Source organism: Typopeltis vanoorti, chromosome 1 (genome assembly GCF_054136105.1).
Source record: "Typopeltis vanoorti isolate ZY-2024b chromosome 1, IOZ_Tvanoo_1.0, whole genome shotgun sequence".
Taxonomy (NCBI): domain Eukaryota; kingdom Metazoa; phylum Arthropoda; class Arachnida; order Uropygi; family Thelyphonidae; genus Typopeltis; species Typopeltis vanoorti.
Window position 1 is genome coordinate 168855308 of NC_143549.1, and position 22271 is coordinate 168877578.

The following is a 22271-nucleotide window of genomic DNA, read 5'->3' on the forward strand; positions in this document are numbered from 1 at the left end:
CTACCCATCCATTTTTTATCTGTCCAAGTGGGTTGAGTTCCCTGATTAGGGACTTGGGACTTAATGCAGCCTCCGTATAGTAATAGGGGTTACTATTTTACGTCTGTAAGACTGCATTCATTGGACTGCTTGTTCTGAGGGACAAAAAAAAAAAAAAAAAAAAAAAAAACCTGAGTTGCTGAGAGAAAAACCTGTGCCTCCATATGAGACAGGCTAACTCACCATTTGACTGAAAGGACATGATAAAGGTTCTTTACATTTGCAGATGGGATTTGAATATGAGTCTTTTCAGGCCACATCTATATCAAATGAGCTACAGAGGCTATGCTATTAAATATAAAAAGAATTTTAAAAATTACTAATTCTGTAATGTTATGATAATCAACTAAAATATAAAACTTCTGCAAGACAGTAGTCCACAGTATTTCACCAGACTTTTGAAACACAAGTTTTATTTCTAGAAATCTGTTCAAGTAATAAGAATTGGTTTTACTTGAGTGGTTTAGAATATTTCATAATTTTCCTACCTTTAATAATCCTTAATTAAACATGCATACTAACTATTGAAAGGACAAAAAAATTAAGGCTAACATCTGTCCTGGGGTACTGCATACAGCAATGTGTTTTTTCACTTAACTTGTTTTCCATTATGATTTATTTGTTTAAACCCAAAGAAAATCCCTGATCATTTTTCAAATAAATATATTCTGTTTTCCATAGTGAATAACTGGTATATTGGAATCCATGTTTAATTAGGAGTAATAAGCTCCAGCTGAAGAATTTAAATAATATTACAAATCACTGTTGTGTTTATGGAAGGTCATTTTAATGGGAGACACATGTACAGGCTGTAGGTTATAAATGCAAAAAACAAGAATCAGATATACAACTAAAACACCAAATACTTCCTTGCTAAACTTACACATGAAAGTAATTGCATGCGACACAATCAACCTTTTACATAACTGTTATTTACGTATGAAACAGGTATCTATTTCTACTCGACTCAATGTAAAGTCACCTTCATGGAATTATTCATTTGGATAAGTGACTTTTTTATATAGGATTTTCTCAGTTACTCCACTTCAAGGGTGGATTTAAATGACTTATGAATACAATGATGAACAAAGCCTGATTCACAGTTCGTTTTCTCTTTGTGAGGTGAATTTACAGGTTTTATTTTGATTTATGAAAACATTTATACAGTATGTCAGGAGTGCTGCGTTATGGTGCAAGACTGTTTATGGGAAGATTCATCTACATCCCCATTTCAAAATACTAAATGGGATGCATATGATGCTATAAAATTTTCTTAAATCTTTGTATAAAAAAGTAGGCAAAAAAACATTAGCAAGCATACAAAAAACTACAAAGAGAGCCATAAACTATATATTAGATGCTTAAAAAATGTATAGTTCTTTTTAAGGCCTATACAGCACATGCCTTATTAATTCTTCAGTAAGAAGACTAGTTCTAAATATTTGCATTTAGAAAAACTAATCAACTGCCACAATTATATACTTAGTTGGAAAAGTTTCAAGAGGTAATAGTTCCTTATAAATCACAATGCCTTTCTCAAATAATATTAGCACAAAAAAGACTGCAGATTTTAATACTTTGAATTCTCATTGGCACTTGCAACACAACCAGCATAGAGGGTGAGAAAACGAACTTGAGCATAGTTTGGTTGTTAGTATATTTAAAATAACACCAAAAAGGTGCCTAGATTTACTTTTTTTTTTTTTTTTTCATTTGTTTCAGTCACTATCAGGCTGTCTCATATAGAAATACCAATGGCAATTGTACAGAAGGTGATCTAGAGTCAACCATCATGTGCGTTACTTTTTTCTGAACACCAAGAGAAATAGTAATGGTTACAGTTTCTAAATAGGGACAATTCTTTAGAAGACAGAAGTAGTACCTCAAGCATATACAAGTTCTCATAAAACTGTGAATATACTATTTAAGTTAATTTATTTTTACTAGTCTACTAAATCCTGAAGGTAATTGCTGTGCTTCCTCGATATGGAAGTTAACACAACCGGCATCCAACAATATGTAGCACCAATAAAAGGCAACTTGCACATAATCATCTCTTCAGTTAAGCCATTATGAACTGTTCCTATTTAGAAACTATAAAACTTGAGCAACTCCACTGAAAAATTGTTAAATTTAAAAAGGGAAGAAAGTGGAAATATACTAAAAAGGAAGGCTTCACATCACTTAGGCATACACAAGTAAAAACTAACATTGATCTTGGAATGCCAAAATAAGTTCAGCCAGTTAAAAATCGCACCTAACCGACAACCTAACCATTGTCCTGTTTGTATACACACATACCACTTCACATCTCTCAATGTTCGTAAATCATACACTACCTTTCCTTCATTGGTAATGACAATTCAGTCATGCTGTCACTAATAAGTCCAAAGAATGGGAATTCTCTGACCGAAGTCTTATTCTTTCTTTTCTTCTTCAGCCTCCTTTTCCACGTTTTCTTCTTTACTGTCTTTAGGTTTTTCTTCATCCTTCTTTGGATCTTTCTCTTCTTTTTCTTTCTCCTTATCTTTCTCGTCAGCATCACTTATTTTTTCATTGCTTCCTTTTTCATTTTCTTTCTTTTCCTCTTTTTCCTTCTCCTCTTTCTTTTCTTCGGTTTTCTTTGGAAGATGAGAACTTGCTTCAGCACTCTTGCAGACCTCCTCCCAATCTGACCAATAACGTTCTTTCATGCGTTCAACAAACTGGATAAGATTAGAGCACTCAGATTCCAGGAACTCTTTCATGCCATTGAAGGGTACATAGATGAACTGACAGATATGAGCAAAGGCAACACAGTCAAGCTAAAAAAAAAAAAACATTAGTGTTTTACATATGATTTTGATAGAACCTGTAAAATATGAATTAGATATGGTTTGTTAACACTAGAATTCAAGAATGGATGGATGATATCATCAGCATGATTCATGGCTTTATATAAAGATCTTGCTTTAGCAATGTGCTTACTTGTCTATAATAAAGTGATATCTGAGGTGAATAAAGGAATTTGTTACTGTTGGATTTTACAAAAGTATCTATAAAACACTGCACAGAAATCTATTCTATAAAATGAGCAAATGGGGATGGACACAAAGATGGTAACATGGATGTGAGGGGAATGGCTGATAAACTAGTGTTCTGTATGGCTTATACTTGGTACACTAATATTTAAATTTGTACATTAACAATATTAGGGATAACTGGATGTTACTAAGGGGGCTAAACTTGGGACAGGGGGAAACAGTTTATGTAGAAATCTTGTATGGTGATTTGAATGCTGGCACTGTGTGCAACTGGTTGACCAATTTTTCCCAACAAAATTTGACAGTTCATCACTCCACCTTCTTTTAGGACATCCTCAGCATCACACTGGCAATGTCCTAAAAGAAGGTGGAGTGATGAACTGTCAAATTTTTTTGGCAAAAACTGGTCAACCAGTGCCAAGAACAGAGAAAAGTGGAAAGAACTGGAGGAGGATTTCATCCAGCAGTGGACAGAAAATGGCTGAAAAGAAGAGAAGAAGATGTACTTGGTGCTAAAAAAATTGCAAGGTATATGTTATACTCATGGAACTGAGGCCAGGAATATGAAAGACATGGTTTAAGTTCAGGGAACATGTTGCAAAAGTGGACAAAACAGGATCACTTGGATATTGTGCCAAGTGATTCTCCAAGTTATTTTGTAAAAATTAATTACCTATGCATTCCAAAACAACCTTATCACCTACAATGAAACTACACAATGCTGCATATAACTGAAATTTCTTCAAAGTATGCTTATGATCAATGTATTGCACCAGGAAATATTGCTTAGTTATCTAAATTTTACTTCCAAATTTCACATTTAACCTAGACCAAACTAAACTTATTTCAAACTTGATTTCATTTATTCAACATTTAAAATACCTTTTTATATCTATTCGTGTAATAGCTTGCATGTTATGATGTCAATGGGTAGCTAAATGTGTCCAGTAACTAGTTCCAAACAAAGCAAATAACAGTAATTATTTCTATAATTATACTAGTTTGTTATGCTTTAACATAGTCACATTACAGGAAAGAAAATGCCTTATAATAACATGATGGTAATTTATGAAAGCAAAATTATTTTATTTTTCTATACAATGAATTTACTTCAATAATTTATATTTCTATAGTACATTTAAAATGCAAGATATTTAAAACTCCTTTGAACACTGTAAATGAAGAAACTTGAGAGTATCTTTCTACACCTAATAAGATCTTGGAATAGTAGGTCCCTGATACTTTCCAGATGCTATAACTTATCTGTTAACTACAAATGTTTCTGATTTGGAAAAACTGCTAGGAGAGAAACTCTCCTATCTCTGTCTGCAACCAAGCTTTTTGAAGAAACTAAAAATCCCTCTCAGAACAGAATGTGAAGTGTTTTTTTCCTTTCCGTATCTAAGTGATTTGTGGTAAAATCCATAGAGACATTACTACTTTATGCTACACTATTAAACAATACATATTACACAAAGAAATTTAATATTTGTTGGATATTTCTTAAAAAGCATATTATATATCTTATGCAGATGAAAAATAACAGTAAGTGTTAATTTTACCAGGTGAGGCTCTTCTCCAAAGAAGAAAGGTTTCTCTGCTATATACTGACTCAGAGCCCTCAGATCTGCTTTACCAAATTCATAAATTTCTTCAGTACTATGGCGGCCTAAACCATGACCCACAGCTTGTTTGACATTCTAAAAAATAAAAATAAAAATCTCAACTTTGTGCCACTAGCAACAAAAGCAAACACTATATAATGAATAAGAACTATATAATGAATATAATGAAGAAAGTGGTAATTCACTTAACATCTTTCACTTTTTTATAATAAACACTCTTAGTATATGAGACTGTATAATTAAGATCCCCCCCCCCTAGCATATTTTCTTTTAATTAATATAAAGATAATACTAACATACCTATAATTATGCTCTTGGTCTTACAACAATCCCAACTCTTGCTTATGGCATGAAAAGGACAAGTCTGATAATTCATAACACTACATAGTCCATAACACTAAATGTACTAACAGTACATGTAGTCCATAACACTACATGTACTGTTATGAAGTCTTGCAACAATATGGATGTCGGCTATGCTAGCTACTGCTGGCATGATTTAAGGAAAAACACTTTACAGCCAATACAAAAGCAGTTTGGTGTATATCTCTGTTTTACAGAACCAATCTCTAAGGAAGCTGGAAAAGCATTCACATACTACTTGATCTGCAATCCTGTATGCATTTTTTGTAGAAATCTCAAGTGCTTAACAGCACAATTATCAAATTGGTAAAACACAAAATAATATAAACCATAAATCATGGGACCAAATTAATGAAATCACTAGTGATTTCATTAATGAGATTCTAGTCAACACCCAGAATCCAAGTCAAAAGCTATTTCTCTTTGGCTAACCAGGAAGGACCAGATGTAAATCTGGTCCTTCCTGGCACAAAAACAATTCATCCACAGTCTCCACAGATAGTACCTTTTTAAGTTCCTAGTACTTTTTGCTTATACAACACATATTATATAAATCCCAAATCTGCTCAAACATTAAACAGTTTCTTATAATTAAGATGAAAAGCAAACGACTATATTTTCTTCTGAAGTTAATTAAATTAAGGGGATAAAAATCCCTTATTATTTTACAGCCAGTATGCGAAACTCTAAGATCTATAATATATAATATATATGGGCACACCACTCTGGCATTCGTATAGTGAAGGTATGTAAGTAATTTTCACTTAAACTTTGACATCATCCAGGTCTACCTACTCACTGATGAGACCTCAAAAAAGGTTGAAACTGGTCTGGGTAGCGACCTCTCCTCATAATGTAAAGCAGTATTACATCTCCTAGGAGCTGTGTTTTCACATTATGAGAATATATCAAGGATAGTGATGGACCTTGCTCCACCTTTGCTTCAAGTTGCCTTGGTGTTGTACTACCAAGTGGTCACTTATGCTTGGATTCGCCGATAGTTCTTCAGCATGAAACTCGTAGATCATAGTTTTCGATCTTAGAGTTTCGCATACTGGCTGTAAAATAATAAGGGATTTTTATCCCCTTAATTTAATTAAATAGTTTCCTCAATTTATGATGGCTCATAATAAAACCACCCTAAGGATGCTTGATGTTGTTCCAAAGAGGATAATCCACTTTGGAACTCTCATAGACTCTGTTTCTAGGTATTGCTTTAAGGGAGCAATTTGAGAGTCTGGGGAAAGTGTTCTCCGGTACGGCCCGGTGAGGGGCTTTGTCGGTGAATGCTTTTCTCCAGAATATGAGCAGTTCTGCTCGATGGTGGTGGGTGGAAGGCCATCACTGAGTGGAGCCAACACTGAGATGGACGGTCTTTCGCCCACTATTGAGTGGCCTAGGGATCGTCCGAATTGTTTTAGAGATGGCTTTACTTATTCAAAAGGTTGAAACCAGTCTGGGTAGTGACCTCTCCTCATAATGTAAAGCAGTATTACGTCTCCTAGGAGCTGTGTTTTCACATTATGAGAAAATATCAAGGATAGCGAGGGAGCTTGCTCCACCTTTGCTTCGAGTTGCCTTGGTGTTGTACTACCAAGTGGTCACTTATGCTTGGATTCGCCGATAGTTCTTCAGCATGAAACTCGTAGATCATAGTTTTCGATCTTAGAGTTTCGCATACTGGCTGTAAAATAATAAGGGATTTTTATCCCCTTAATTTAATTAAATAGTTTCCTCCATTTATGATGGCTCATAATAAAACCACCCTAAGGATGCTTGATGTTGTTCCAAAGAGGATAATCCACTTTGGAACTCTCATAGACTCTGTTTCTAGGTATTTTCGTGGGTGCTCCACCGAACTGACTAGTACCTAATAAATGTGAGGTCACACGAGCAGCTTTTAGTCAACATCCATATGATTTGGCTTCACACCTTATTGAACTAACTTTGCAGCCTCCTTTTCATTGCATCTACCTTGTTCTTTGGAACTCCCTTCCTCGTACCATTTTCCTAGAAGACCACAGCCTCAAGCTCCCTTAGCACGCACGCACGCACGCACGCACGTGCGCACACACACACACACACACTAATGTTATCTTATAGGCTTAGGACCTCTTGTTTTGAAAGATTAATATTTTAAAAAAGAAATAAAAATTGTGTTCATTAATAGCAACAAGGCTTAAAAATGAAGAACTAAGTGGTTCTTCATTTGGAATCTTGGCCCAACCATTCTAGCACACTACGAGTTGTTTTTAATTGTGTATGACTAAATTTTTTATTTGAAAAAAAATAATTTCCCAACATAATTTTCACAATGTTAATAAAACAAACTTTTTGCAATTTGCAAAACTGAATTGTGCACTTTCATACTTTTTTGTAACTCCAACCTACAAAATTTTGTAAATCCATAATTCATTTGTACTGTGGGTGAGCTAAGATTTTTTTTTTTTTTTTTTTTTTATTTACTTCTTTCATAATCCAGAAAGCACACTGAGTCTCCAATAAGCAAGGAGGAAATCAGACCAGGTAATAAAATTAATTTTGCCAAGGAAACAAAATTTTTCAGAAAGAATTATATAGCCGTTTGGCTTTTCATTTTAATTACATTAAGGAGAAAGGTGACCAGCAGGTGCAGGAACAGTATAAAGCTCAGGCCAGAAAGGTAACAAGGGTGGTAAGAAAAGCAAAAGCAGATTATGAAAGAAAATTGGCCATGCAGGCTAAAGAGAATTCCAAACAGTTTTTTCAATATGTTGCAAGTAAAAGGAAAATGTTCATGGCAGAATGATTTTAAAAAATGCTGAATTACTGTGGAATTACTGAGCGAGCACTTTGCAAGAGTATATCATCCAGGTGGTGACATTGCAGGAATGGAAGAACCAACAGCTTATACTGGAATTGTGATGAATGAAGTAGAGGTAAATAGTCTATTACAAAACCTCAATGTCAACACATCTGTGAGATTGGGTGGTATACCAGCTCATGTCGTACATGAAGCGGCTAAAGAATTGTCAGTGCCTTTGACCATTTTGTTTAATTTGAGCCTCGGGTCTGGGTCAGTCCCAAGGGGGTGGAAAGAGGGGAAAACAGTTCCGCTGCATTAAGGTGGTTCCAAGGCTGCTGTTGAAATTTACCAGCCAATCAGAATAACAGGAATCGTTATCAAGGTCTTGGAGAAAATAGTCAAGAGGAAACAAGATTGGATAGATGAAAATGGGATACTGTATCGGAGACAGCATGGTTTTGTGAAGGGTAGGTCATGCCTCAGTAACTTGCTCATGTATTATAACACAGTGACGGCTGAACTGGATAAGGGTAATGGGTTTACAGTGATTCTACTCGATCTTGCTAAGGCCTTTGACAGGATACCACATGGAATTCTAATCAGTAAAATGCAGCATATGGGGATGGATATAGGGTTGGTGAGATGGATAGGAGGGTGGTTGATGGAGAGATATCAGAGAGTGGTTTATTCAGGAGTAGAGTCCAAAAGACGGCCTGTGACTAGTGGTGTGCCACAAGGATCTGTTCTTGGACCACTGCTGTTTAATTTGTTCATTATTGATATAGGAAAGGATCTGAGAGGAACAGTTCATTTGTTTGTGGATGATGCAAAGTTGGGTAGGGCAATAGCGAATGCAGATGATGTCAAAATTTTGCAGGATGATTTGGATAGATTGGCGGGCTGGGCTAAGGAGAATGGATGTCAATTTAATGTGGCAAAATGTAAGGATATACATTTTGGGGTGAAAAGATTAGCAGCAGTTTACTACATTGGTGGAACTGTACTCCAGGACATTGATGAGGCAAGAGATTTAGGAGTGTTGGTGGATAAGGAGTTGAAGTTTAGGGGGGGGGGGGGGCACATTGCAAAAGTGGCCAAATCAGCTCATCAAATCACTTGGTTGCTGCAGAATATGTTGACGAGCAGAGACAAGCATGTTATTGTTCCCCTGTATCGCGCCTTGAGAAGACCCCATCTCGACTACTGTGCCCAGATTTGGTCACCTAGGTTTCTTCTTGATGGAGAGGAGGTTGAGAGGATCCAGAGACGTGTGACCAAGATGATAGTAGGTCTGTGGAATAAAGCTTATGAGAACAGGTTGAAGATTTGTGGGTTGCAGAAATTGGTTGATAGGCAGAGGAGGGGAGATATGATTGAGACATTCAAATTACTGAAGGGTTTCTATAAAATTAATTCAGAAGATATTTTTGAGAACAGGGCTGGTTGTGGGAGGACTAGGGGACATCCATGGAAGCTGGGCAAGAGTGTGGTTAGAAAGGGTCTTAGAGCTGGGTTCTTTACTTTTAGAGTGATGAATGAGTGGAATGGGCTGCCAGAGTCTGTGGTGGGTGCTGTGACAGTGAATAAGTTTAAGGCAAGGTATGATAGATACTGTGCGAATGTCGAATAGTTGTGATGAACATGATTTGGGGCCTCCCTCGATGAGTCTAAGGACACCCTGGAGTTGCCCGTAATAATAATAATAATAATAATAATAATTTGGTAATTATGCAACAATAAGATTGGCTCAGTTATGGAATACTTTTATTTTGGAGTATGTTACAGCTTCCTTAAAATCTGATCAAGATATGGTCTGAAGAACTGAATACAGAATGTGAATAACTTTTCCAGGTCTGTGCTTCTTTCTATCTCCACTGGGTTGCCAACACGTTAATTTAGGTATGAACTGACTTTCAGAGCTGTTACTATTATCACCAGAACCTCTAGAGTTAAAAAAAAGCTTTTTATGGGAAAGTCTTCAATATATATAAAAAAAAATAAAAATAAAAATAAAAAAAGATTAAACTGTGCCATAAGCACATTTACTTTTTTCCATACATATGCACACACATATTCTTGAACAATGAAACCTAGAGTATCCATAACTATACAATAACATATTGCCACAGGGTTCTGTTCTAGGACTGCTACTATTTAATTTGTACATTAACGATATAGAAAGGATCTGAGAGGAACTGTTCAGTTATTTGGCGATGATTCAAAGTTTGGTAGATCAATAGTTAATACAGATGATGTCAAAATTTTGAAGGATTATTTGGATATATTGGCACACTGGGAAAAAGAGACCAGATGTCAGTATAATGTGGCAAAGCGTAGTTATGCATTTTAGGATGAAAAAGATTAATTTCCTGTACATCAATTTCCTGTACTCCAGGAAATTGATGAAGCCAGAGACTTGGAAAGGGAGTTAAAGTTTAGGGGGAACATAGCAAAAGTGGCTAAAGCAGCTCATCAGATTACTTGGTTACTGAAGAATACTTTGATGAGCAGAGACAAGCAGGTTATTGTTCCTCTTTATCGAGCCTTGATAAGACTCCATATCTGAACATCAGGGTTTCTTGGTAATGAGGAGGTGGTGGAGAGGATCCAAGGTAAGTGACCAAGGCTTGTTCTCATAAGGCTATGGAATGAGCCTTATGAGAACAAGTTGAAGATTTGTGGGTTACAGAAACTGGCTGATTGGCAGAAAAGGGGATGATATGAGAAAGACATACAAGTTATTGAGGGGTTTTTTACAAGATTAATTCAAAGGAAATTTTTCAGAACAGGTCTGGTGGTGGGAGAACTAGGGGCCATCCATGGAAACTGAGTAAGAGCTTAGTTATCAAGAGTGTAAGAACTAGATTTTTTGCTTGGAGAGAGAGTGAATGAGAGGAATAGGTTGCCAGTCTGTTGTGGGAGCTATGACTTTGAAGGAGTTCAAAGCAAAGTATGATAGATACTGAGTAAATGTTGGATGGTTCTTGACATGATGTTTAGGGCATCCCTCAATGAGTCTAAGGACTCCTTGGAGTAGCCCATAGTAATAATATATGCCACAGTAAAATAAATTTATTATCTAAATATTTCATCTGATGTATCATAAGACATCATCAGTACAAACAGCCAGAAAACAACAATAGGAATTGAATAAGAAAACAGTAGAGTACATGCTTAAATTGGAATCCCTAGTTATATACTCACATGTTCATGGATTAAAACTATTAGACTGAAATTAAAATTAATTTAAAATTTAAAAAAATACATAAGAGAGAAAATTTATTTAATACAACTGAGGATAACGATAACAATTTCCTAAACTTTTGGTATTGTGAGGTAGTCATTTCAATTGAGATTCGTCTATGATGTAGGACTTCAGCACTTTCTTTGTATAAATGTTCATGTTTATATACGAAATATCAGTATCCGACCTTGTTGCTCCAGGAACGGGGAATGAATGTAGGAAGACAAGTAGTGTGATAGGAGAGAATGAAAAAAATATATATATATATGAATGAGAAAATAATAGTTGATAGTGTGGAAGGTGTGAGTGACTGTGAAAGTTTAGGAGATGGTTTTGTTTGGAAAAGTGAATTTAGCTTAACAGTGACTGACCTGCAGAGGGAGATAGATGAGTTGAAAGAGGAGGTGGAATGTCTTGTGAATGAGAGCAGAAGTATGAAAGATAAGATTAGGAGAATGGAAGAGATAAATGCAAGCCGAATCAGAGCAGGGGAGAGAGAGAATTTTGGGAGGGCTAGAAGAGGAGAGAAAGGAAACAGTAGAAGAGTGGGAATGAGTGAGAGGTATGGGAATGCTAGCAGACGAGAGGATGGAAACAGTAAGAGAGATGGAATGAGAGAGAGATATGGAAGTGCTAGAAGAGGAGAGAATGGAAACAGTTGGAGAGAGGGAATGAGAGAGATATATAAGAGTGCTAGAAGAGGAGGAGAGAACAGAAACAGTAGGAGAAAGAGGTATGGGAATGCTAAAAGAGAGAGAGAATAGCAGTAGAGGAGAGGGAATGAGACAGACCTATGGGAATGAAAGAAGAGGAGAGAATGGAAACAATAGGAGAGAGGGAATGGTAAGAGTTATAATGTATGGCGACTCAATGATTCGTGGTGTTCAAGATAGGATGCGTGAGGAGTGTTTGCCAGGAGGAACAATAGAAAGGGTGGCTATGGCAATTAAGGTGAAAGAGTGGATGAGATGATTGTGACAGTAGGAACAAATGACGTGAGTGATAATGTAAGTTGGGCAGCTTGAGATATGAGATTTTTGCTTGAGGCTGTACGGAAGAAGACAGAAAGAGGAAAAATAGTGTGCATGTTGCCTAGGTATGATAATGATGAGCTGAGCATAAGAGTAGTGATATTGAATGGCATAATAGCGAGAATGTGTGACAAGAGAGGACTGGTATATGTGGATGCCTCGAGTGCGTTTGAGGAAAGAGAAGAATTGTATGTGAGAGACCGCTTACATTTGAATGAGGAAGGACGTAGGCATCTGGAGCGATTGCTGTTCTGAACGAGTCAGTGTGTCCCAAGGAGGATGATAGCAGGGGTGGCCTCTTGTGGGAATGGATACTTGGGAGAAGGGAAACGACATCAGGTAACACTGAGCCCAGTGGAGTCTAGAAGGAATAATGCTGGGTATAGAAACAATGGCATTTATATGCTTTATACTAATGCCAGGAGTATCCGGAATAAGGGAGAGGAATTGGTGGCGCAGATAACATCAGACTGGCCAAAAGTTATTGGGATCACCGAGACATAGTTGACAGAAGGGGATATAATAACAGAAACAGAAGTCACTGGGTACAGCATTTTTTGTCAGGATAGGAGAGGAAAGAGTGGTGGTGGGGGTACTGCTTATGATAAGTGATGACCTATGTCCTCTAAGAGTGGAGGCTTTGGAAGGAAGTGAGACAAATGATTTTGAGAGCGTATGGTGTGAGGTAGAGGTAGGCAAGACAGGATATTTAGTGGGGTGTTGCTACAAACCCAAGAGCACAGAGGATGGGGACCAGGAGATGTTTAGACAGCTAAGTTTGGCAAGTGCAAGAAGAATGACTGTTATGGGAGATTTTAACTACAGTAGTATAAATTGGAGAGAGGAAGATGCATGTAGCAATAGGGGAATGGAATTTCTAGAATTCTTGAGGGACAAATGTCTTAGGCAACATGTAACAGAGGGAACAAGAGGTTCAAGAGTTTTGGATTTGGTTATAGCATCAGAAGAGTTGATAATAACTGAGATGACATCTCTCCCACCAGTTGGAGAGAATGACCATATGGTTTTGACTTGGAAAATGAATAGACATGCAGGAGTATCAAAGAGACGGGAACTTATGTGGAATTATAATGCAGGTGATTCTAATAGTCTTAGACGTCAACTTCAGGAAGTTTCATGGAGGGAGGAATTGGAAGGCCGGGATATCATTAGCTCATGGGAAATTGTGAGAGAATATTTGTTAGCAGCAATGGTAAGTTGTATACCACGAGTCAAGAAGAGAACACAATTTCGAGTAAAGTGGATGACAAATAATATTAAACAGGAATTGCATGCAGAAAAAAAATGGCTATGGAACAGATATAAGGAGCCAGATGAAGAGAAGATGCATGAAGAATATAAGACACAGGCCAGAAGGGTGACTAGTGTGGTAAGGAAAGCGAAACTGGAATATCAGAGGAGATTGGCCCTAAGATCCAAAGAAAATCATAGGGAATTTTTTAGCTATGTGGCCAGTAGGAGGAGAAATGACTGTGGAAGAATGATATTGTGGGATAAAAATGGGAATAGAGTGACTGATGCAGAGGACATAGTGGAATTGTTCAATGAACACTTTATTGGAGTATTTCATCCTAGAGGAGTCAGTTTTAATGCTAGAGGGATAGGGCGATTCGAGGTTTAGATGTACAGGAGGAGAGCGTGTTTCAGATACTGAGTACTCTGGATGTCAGTAAAGCTTTGGGACTGGATGGTATTTCACCACGAGTTTTGAGAGAATGTGCTAGGGAACTGACAGTGCCTTTAACCTGGCTTTTCAATGAAAGTCTGGCTTCGGCAAAGGTGCCCAGAGAATGCAAGGAAGGTAAGATAGTGCCATTGCATAAGGGTGGTAACAGACTGGAAGTGTCTAATTATAGGCCAGTCTGTGTGTCATCAGTAGTTGTTAAGATCTTGGAGAAAGTAGTGAGGGACCGTGTACAGCATTGGGCAGATGAGGGTAATGTTATCTGTGAGAATCAACATGGATTTGTGAAAGGACGCGCTTGTTTTAGCAATATGCTAGCCTTTAATAATAAAGTTACAAGAATATTAGATGAGGGAAAGGCATATACTGCAATTTTCTTAGACTTAGCAAAGGCATTTGACAGGGTGCCACATGATAAGCTGATATTTAAGTTGCATCACATGGGTTTGGATGTCAGATTGGTCAACTGGATTCAGGATTGGCTGTCTGATAGGTATCAGAGAGTTGTGTATGGTGGATCAGTTTCAAGGAGGCAGAGGGTTAAAAGTGGGGTCCCACAGGGCTCAGTACTAGGACCTATATTGTTTAACCTTTATATCAATGACATTGCCAGGGGATATTCAGTTGTTTGCAGATGATGCGAAGCTGGGAAGGATTATTAGTAATAGTGCAGATGTGGTAGCCCTGCAAGAGGATTTGAATAAGCTAGATAGATAGGCAAATGAATGGGGGGGGGGGATCGGTTTAATGCAGCAAAACGTAAGATCTTGAGGTTTGGGACACATCGATGGGATACTGCATTCTCTATGGGAGGAGTTATACTGGAGGAAGTAGGGGATACAAGAGATCTGGGGTTGATGATTGATAGAAACCTGAAATTTAGGGGACATATTGCAAAGGTGGTGAAGGTAAGGTAACACAGAAGATTGCTGCAATTATGAGAAGGACAGTGACCAGCAGAGATAAAAGGGTTATCATTCCATTGTATAAATCTCTGATCAGACCACACTTAGACTATTGTTCTCAGATTTGGTCCCCAGGATTTGAAGGAGATAAATTAACTGTGGAAAGGGTACAAAGACGGGTGACAAAGATGGTTTCAAGACTGTACAAGCATAGTTATTAGGATCGGCTGAGGGAATGTGGACTGCAGAGTTTGGTGGATAGAAGAAGGAGAGGTGATATGATTGAGACTTTTAAACTGTTGAGAGGTGGTTACAGGGTTGACAGTGGGGAGTTGTTTCGCTTAGTTGAACAGCGGGAAGGAGTGATTACAAGAGGCCATCCCTGGAAGTTACGAAAGGAAACTGTGAGCAAGAGGTTGAGGACACTTTTTTTGTTTGGAGGGTAGTTGAACTGTGGAATGCATTGCCTGATGGAGTGGTGAGAGCGAGAACGGTCAATGAGTTTAAAGAGTGGTATGATAGACTTTGTGTTTCTTAGGGGGGGGAACCTCCCCTCGATGAATCTTGACAGACTTTATGTTCTTAGGAAGGACCTCCCACGAAGAGTCTTTTGACTCCATGGAGGCCTGAATAATAATAATAATAATAATAATAATAATAATAATATTTGGATCTAGGTAGCAGCTTAGCATTGACATTGGATCCTGTAGTCAGTGTTTTCAATTCCATGTTGTGCAAGGCCAGATTTGTGAGGATAAGACAGAAGTGGTCTTGAAGTTCAGAGATACATTTATTTACAGATTTTAATGTTTGTCCATAGTAAGACAAGTTGCATGAACATGATACTTTGTGTATGCCAGGTAGCATCAGTGGTGAGAGTTTGTCATTGGGAGAAGGTAGCAGGCTATGAATTTGGTTGATGCCACACAATCAGAGCTGCCTTTTTTAATATATGGCATAAAAGTCTTGTGGATTTCTTATTGTCTAGGTTGCTTTACAGAAGAGGGTTGATTATTTTGGGGGGTTTATTATTGAATTATATCCATTTAGTAAAGCTGTTTCTTTGACAATTTCCAATTCTTGTTTGAGAGATCCTTCAGAAGAATAATTCTTGTATGCTCTGAATACTAGGGAATTTATGATGCATATTTTTGATGGATGATGGGCTGATGTAATGTAGATATAACAACCTAAAAATGTTAGTTTTTGGTAGACAGAAGTGGAAATGGATCTTTCTTGCTTACACTGGATATGTACATCAAGAAAGAAAATACCTTTTGATGATTCTAGTGTGAACTTGATATGAGGATAAAGGGTGTTGATTTTTTGTAGAAATGATTGGAGTTCTGGTTCTGTATAACTCCAAACTGCAAAGATATCATCAATGTAACATAACCAAATTGTTGTTTTTGGGTAAATAGTAAAAATTCTTTCCTCTAGGTATTCTGGAAAAAAGTTTGCTAGGTTAGGTGATAAGGATGAGCCCATTGCAGTTCCTTCCTCCTGTTTATATATTTTATCTTTCCATGTGAAGTAACCTGATGTAATTGGAAATTTGAATAATGCCACTATGTCCAATGGAAATTTTTAGGTTAAACATTCTGTAGTCTCTTTGTGAGAGGTATTAGTGGGGGCAAGAAGAAGGTTAGACAGAAATCTTGATATTTTCTGTGAGGAACTGCTTATAGAATCCACAATAGGTCTAAGTGGATTACTTTTGGTGAACCATATATTCTAGGGGGTCTTGCATGGTACGTTCTGAGTCTTTTGATAGTTTCTTGATCAATGGATCTTGTTCAAACAACTCAATGATTAGTAGATAAAACAACATCCACTGATCAAAAGACTCGGTCTGGGTAGTGGCCCTCCCCTTGATGCATAGCATTATACATGTCCGCAAGGAGATGTGCTTTGCATTATGGGAGATACTAAGACGAGTGATGAGAGCTTGGTCCATCTTTACTATGAGTTGCCTCAGTCCTGAAGATACTTCAGGTGCAAACTTTGTTTGCTTACACTTGGGCAGAGGATTAAACTAAAAGTGGAAAATAAACTTCCAACCACATTGATGACGTCTTTGCAGTTTGGAGTCTACAGAACCAGAACTCCAAAATCATTTCTATAAAAAATCAACACTTTACATCCTTGTATCAAGTTCACACTAGAAAAAGGATCACCAAAAGGTATTTTCTTTCTTGATGTACACATCCAGTGTAAGCAAGCTGGATCCATTTTCACTTCTGTCTACCAAAGACTAACATATTCAGGTCATTATATACACAATTCATCAGCCCACCATCCATCTCCAAAATATGGCATTGTAAAATCCCTAGTATCCAGAGCATACAAGATTTGTTCTTCTGAAGGATCTCTAAAACAAGAATTGGAAATTGTGAAAGAAACAGCTATACTAAATGGATAAAATCCAAAAAAAAATGATAATAATAATCAACCACTCCCCTATAAAGCAACCCAGACAAGAAGAGGCCCAAAGGACTCCTATATCATATATTAAAGGCATCTCTGAACATGTGGCAAAAATTATGAAAAAACATCAACTCATTGCTATCTATAAACCCATCAACAAAATTCATAACCTGCTACCTTTTCTATCAAGCCAGAGAAATCTAACTTCTAAAATCTCTTCAAAAACCAAATGACTAAACTTGTTCGCAGTCAACATGCAACTGTTCAAGGCCTTGTAAAGTGTAACTAATGTCACATCGTGATTGCCATCATCTAAAGCATTGCCTTTGTTTCTTTTAATGTGCCCCTTAAATTTCAAGTCCTTGTCTATCATCATATCTGGATCCTTTATCTTCTCCACTTTCCTGCAGTATATTGCTGTCAAATGAATGCCGAACATTCCATTCTTACTTTCCAGACTTCAAGACATTACACTTACACTCATTCCGCCCACAAAGACTTAAGTCATTCAAATCCTCCTGGAGAGCCACATTAGATTCACTCCCAGCTCTCTTCATCTTTGTATCCTCTGAAATCGGATGCATATCCCTCTTTAAAATTTCTTCCCGATAACTACAAGTTAAACAATCATGATCCTAAAACAGATTGTTACAGCAAACCACTACCGATGGTTCTAAGATAAGTTGTAAGGGGTACAGTATTTTCAGGCAGGACAGAGATGACAGAATGGAGGGAGGGGTTTTACTAATGATAGATGAAGTGTTAAAGTCAAAAAAAGGTAGAAGTGCCTAAAGGTGACAGGTATGTAGAGGGCAGTTCATTCGAAGCTGTTAGGTGTGAGATAGAGATTAACAAGGCAAAATATGTAATCGGTTGTTGCTATAATCCAAGGGATATAAGGGAGAATGCAGAGAGTATGTATTGGCAAATTAGCACGATGAGTGAATTTCGAGTAATTATTATGGGGGATTTTAACTTTGGGGACATAGATTGGGAGAAAGAATGGTCTCAAGGAACAAAGGAAATGGAGTTTATACAGTTGTTAAGAGATGACTACCTGAGACAGTATGTAATGGAAGAGACAAGAGATTCTAGAGTGTTAGATCTGGTCATAACATAGGAGAACATATCAATAAGTAATTTAATTACACTGTCTCCACTTGGGGAAAGAGATTATGTGGTCTTGACCTGGGAGATTGTAATGTGCTGAATATTCTGTTAAGAAGGGGTATATGTGGAATTACAAGGCTGGTGATTATGACAAGCTGAGAAGTCAGCTTTCAGTAGGGCTATGGCATGAGAATTTGAAAGGGAGAGATGTTGATGGTGCATGGGAGATTGTCAGACTGTATTCACTTCGGGAGGATGAGATCACGTGCTGTTTACTATATTAACAGAACTGAACTGCAAGAAGTTGAAGTGGCAAAGGACTTGAGAGTTATTGTGGACAGATAACTTAAGTTTAAAGGTCATATTGCAAAGATTGCCAAAACATCACATCAAATTATTGATGTGATGTTTTGTTGAAGAACACACTAACAAGCAGGGATAAGGAAGTTATTGTTCCACTTTATAAGGCATTAATAAGACTGCATTTGGACTATTGTGCACAGATCTGGTCACCTGGATTTCTTGGTGAAGAAATGGTGGAGAGGATTCAGAGGCGAGTTCCAAAGATTGTTGCCGGTCTGTGGGATGTTTCCTACAAGGATAGAATGAAGATCTGTGGGCTCCAAAAACTAGCTGATAGACGTAGGAGAGGAGATATGATAAAAGCATATAAATTATTAAAGGGATTTTACAGGATTGATACTGATGACATTTTTAAGACCAGTGCAGGAAGGGAGAGAACGAGGGGCCATCCCTGGAGATTATGTAAGAAAATGTGGTTAACAAGTGTTAGGACTAGATTTTTTACTTGGAGGGTTGTTAAGGGGTGGAATGCATTGTCAGAGGTGGTTGTGAATGCTTCGTCTATGAATGAATTTAAGGAGAAGTATGATAGGTATTGTGTAAATAATGGTTAGTGTGTCAATGTGGGGTCTCCTGCGATGAGTCTTTTGACTCCATGGAGACACCGTTATAATATTTCAGTTAAGGGATATTATATCCCATATTGTTTCTTAGCTGAATAAGAAACTCAAAGAGTTTCATGACGAATATAGAAACTATATAAAGTTCGGCGATTCCAAGCGTAAGCTTGGAATCGCCAAACCTAGATAAAGCAGCAACTGACCCTTGAAGGTAGTGCAAGCTGAGGCAACTCATAGAAAGGGTGAAGCAAGCTCCAATCACTATTCTTGATATTTACCCATAATGTGAACTTAACTCCTAGGAGCTGTATTATTGTTCAACATTATGACAGAAGGTCAATACCCAGACCGGTTTCGACCTTTTTTGAGGTCTCATCAGTGAGTAGGTAGACCAAGTTAATACCAAGTTTGTAGCGAACAGAACTTACATCCCTTCTATGAAAATTGCCAAGAGGCGACCTATTAAATTACTAATTATAATGAAGAGCCAAAGGCTTCAATTTGGCGACATGAACTTATTTAAGTTAAGGTATATTATATCCCATATTGTTTCTTAGCCGAATAAGAAACTCAAAGAGTTTCATGCAGAATATAGAAATTATATAAAGTTCGGCGATTCCAAGCATAAGCAAATATCTGGATAGAGCAGCAACTGACCCTTGAAGGTAGTCGAAAAAAAAAGTCAAAACTGGTCTGGGTAGTGACCTTCTCTCATAATGTTGAACAATAATACAGCTCCTAGGAGTTAAGTTCACATTATGGGTAAATATCAAGAATAGTGATCAGAGCTTGCTCCACCCTTTCTATGAGTTGCCTCAACTTGCACTACCTTCAAGGGTCAGTTGCTGCTCTATCCAGGTATTTGCTTACGCTTGGAATCGCCGAACTTTATATAGTTTCTATATTCTGCATGAAACTCTTTGAGTTTCTTATTCGGCTAAGAAACAATATGGGATACAATATCCCTTAACTTAAATAAGTTCATGTCGCCGAATTGAAGTCTTTGACTCTTCATTATAATTACCATTATAATAGTAATAATAATAATAATAATAAAACTTTGCCAAGCATAACTTACTGATATCCGTCAGATCAGCAATCTTCTGCACATATCTTTGATCATGTTGTAAATGTTATTTCATCCACCGGCGAGGTGAATGAAATAGTGAGACCAAATTGCACTTCTTATCCATGTTATTATTATTATTATGTGACATGTCTAAGGAGTCCAAAGACTCATCGAGGGAGAGTGTGCCAACACTATCGAATGATTGAACCCCTTCCAACTACTAACTGCACTCAAACTTGATTAAGTTTTTGCAAGTGATTAATTAAAGCAGAGACTCTACCAATTGACCATGTCTATCTAACAGATGTTACAGAATCGTATCCAGATTTAGCTGGACATCTATAGACATCATGGCCAGTTGGAGGGTTAAACCCATGTTTGGCATTTTTTAAAGAAAACCTTGATAAACTCAAACCTGGATTCTAGTCCTTAATCTAACATCCATAAATCTGAATAAACAGATTCTGCACATCCCTTTGATCATGTTGTAAATGCTGAAATTCACTCTTCCCCTTTAAACCCATGTTCTGGCATTTTTTAAAAAAAACTTTGATAAACTCAAACCTGGATTCTAGCTCTGAATCTAACATCCATAAATTTGAATAAACAGATGTTGAACGTTTTTTCACTTGGTTACACTATAAATTAAATATGCCAAGAAATCATATTCTTGGTTTAATCCTTTATCCAAGTGTAAGCAAAATTTTTCTGCGTGAAGTATCTTTGCAACTGGGCTACTTGTACACAGAGGCTATTGCCTTCACATCAATTACCTTAGTATCCCATAATGCAAGGCACACACCCTTTTGGATGTGTATAATACTATGTATTATAGGAAGGACCACTACCCAAACTGGTTAGTTAAAAATACTTTCTACATCTAGGCTGAATATTTGAGGCTTCAATCTCCCCCCCCCCCTCTACACACACACACACACACACACACTTCACTTTTGCAGTGAAAAAAGGGCCATGCAAAAGGAAAGAGTCCATAAGAATGAAAATATCTACTTAAGAATCGCAAGACTGCTCTTAACTCCTTAGAACATCCCTTTACTGTTTGGGTAGAGATGCATTTGTAATGTTAATAAGTAACAAGATGTACTCTGCAGTGCAAAGGTGCAAGGTTATGTCATATATTAATGGAGGTGGATGAGATTCAAGATCTGGGGTGATAGCCAAGAGTGACCTTAAGTTCACAGGGTAGGTTGCATGTGTTACAAGAGCTTCATAGTGCACTGCTATTATGATAAGGAGCACAGTAAAAAGTAAATATAATTAGGGATGGATGACTATCACTACCTCAGGCAGTGGTCAATACTGCACATTGACTATCATATTTGGTTCACCTAGTTCCATCATAATGTGTAGACTCTTGTAGAGCACTAGGAGACAAGTGACTTAGGCAACATCTAAACTCTGGAATGCTAGTTTTGGGAGAGGTTGAGGAAATGTAAACTGCAGAGTTTAGTGGATACCTGATATCAGGACTGAACCTAGGAATTTTCCACCCCATGCAATAGCACATTTTGCCACCCCTCCCCCCTAAAAAAACTTTTAATGATGTCTTAAAAGCCATGATGTTAAGCTAGGCTTCAGCATGCCTGATCATAAATTCTAAATAGTAGCATTAGCTAATGAAAAGTCATAAATTAATGAAAAATTATCATAAACTATATCTTTTTATAGAAAGAGAGAGACAATTAACCTTTCAAAGGTGGAATTTTGTTCTGAAAATGTGCATCTGCATGGGTAATTAAAATCAAGTGAAGATGAGTATACTCATCAAATGCAGAGTAAATGCACTTGCTGTTAATTTTAATTAAATTATAGATTATAATTTATAGATGGCAATTATTAAAAGTTAGATTGTTTGAAAAATAAATAATATATTACTATTAACTTACATGTAAGCATTACTTACATTTAGCAATTCATGTAGAATGAAGAATTGCTAAATCACAAATATAATTTTTGCATTATAATTTTTACGTTATAAATATAATTTTTTTACATTCTAGA

At 37.1% G+C, this 22271-nt stretch overlaps 1 protein-coding gene across 1 annotated transcript in view; it reads right to left on the reverse strand.

The window, feature by feature from the left end:
* Positions 1-804: 804 nt before the first annotated feature.
* LOC150110633 (failed axon connections-like) overlaps positions 805-22271 on the reverse strand; it is a 91968-nt gene continuing 70501 nt past the window's right edge. The window contains exons 4-5 of the mRNA XM_090399957.1: positions 4625-4762; positions 805-2843 (exon numbers count right to left, since the gene is read on the reverse strand). Of these exons, the coding sequence (XP_090256083.1) occupies positions 2457-2843; positions 4625-4762 (525 nt within the window). The 3' untranslated portion in view covers positions 805-2456. The remainder of the gene's footprint in view (positions 2844-4624; positions 4763-22271) is intronic.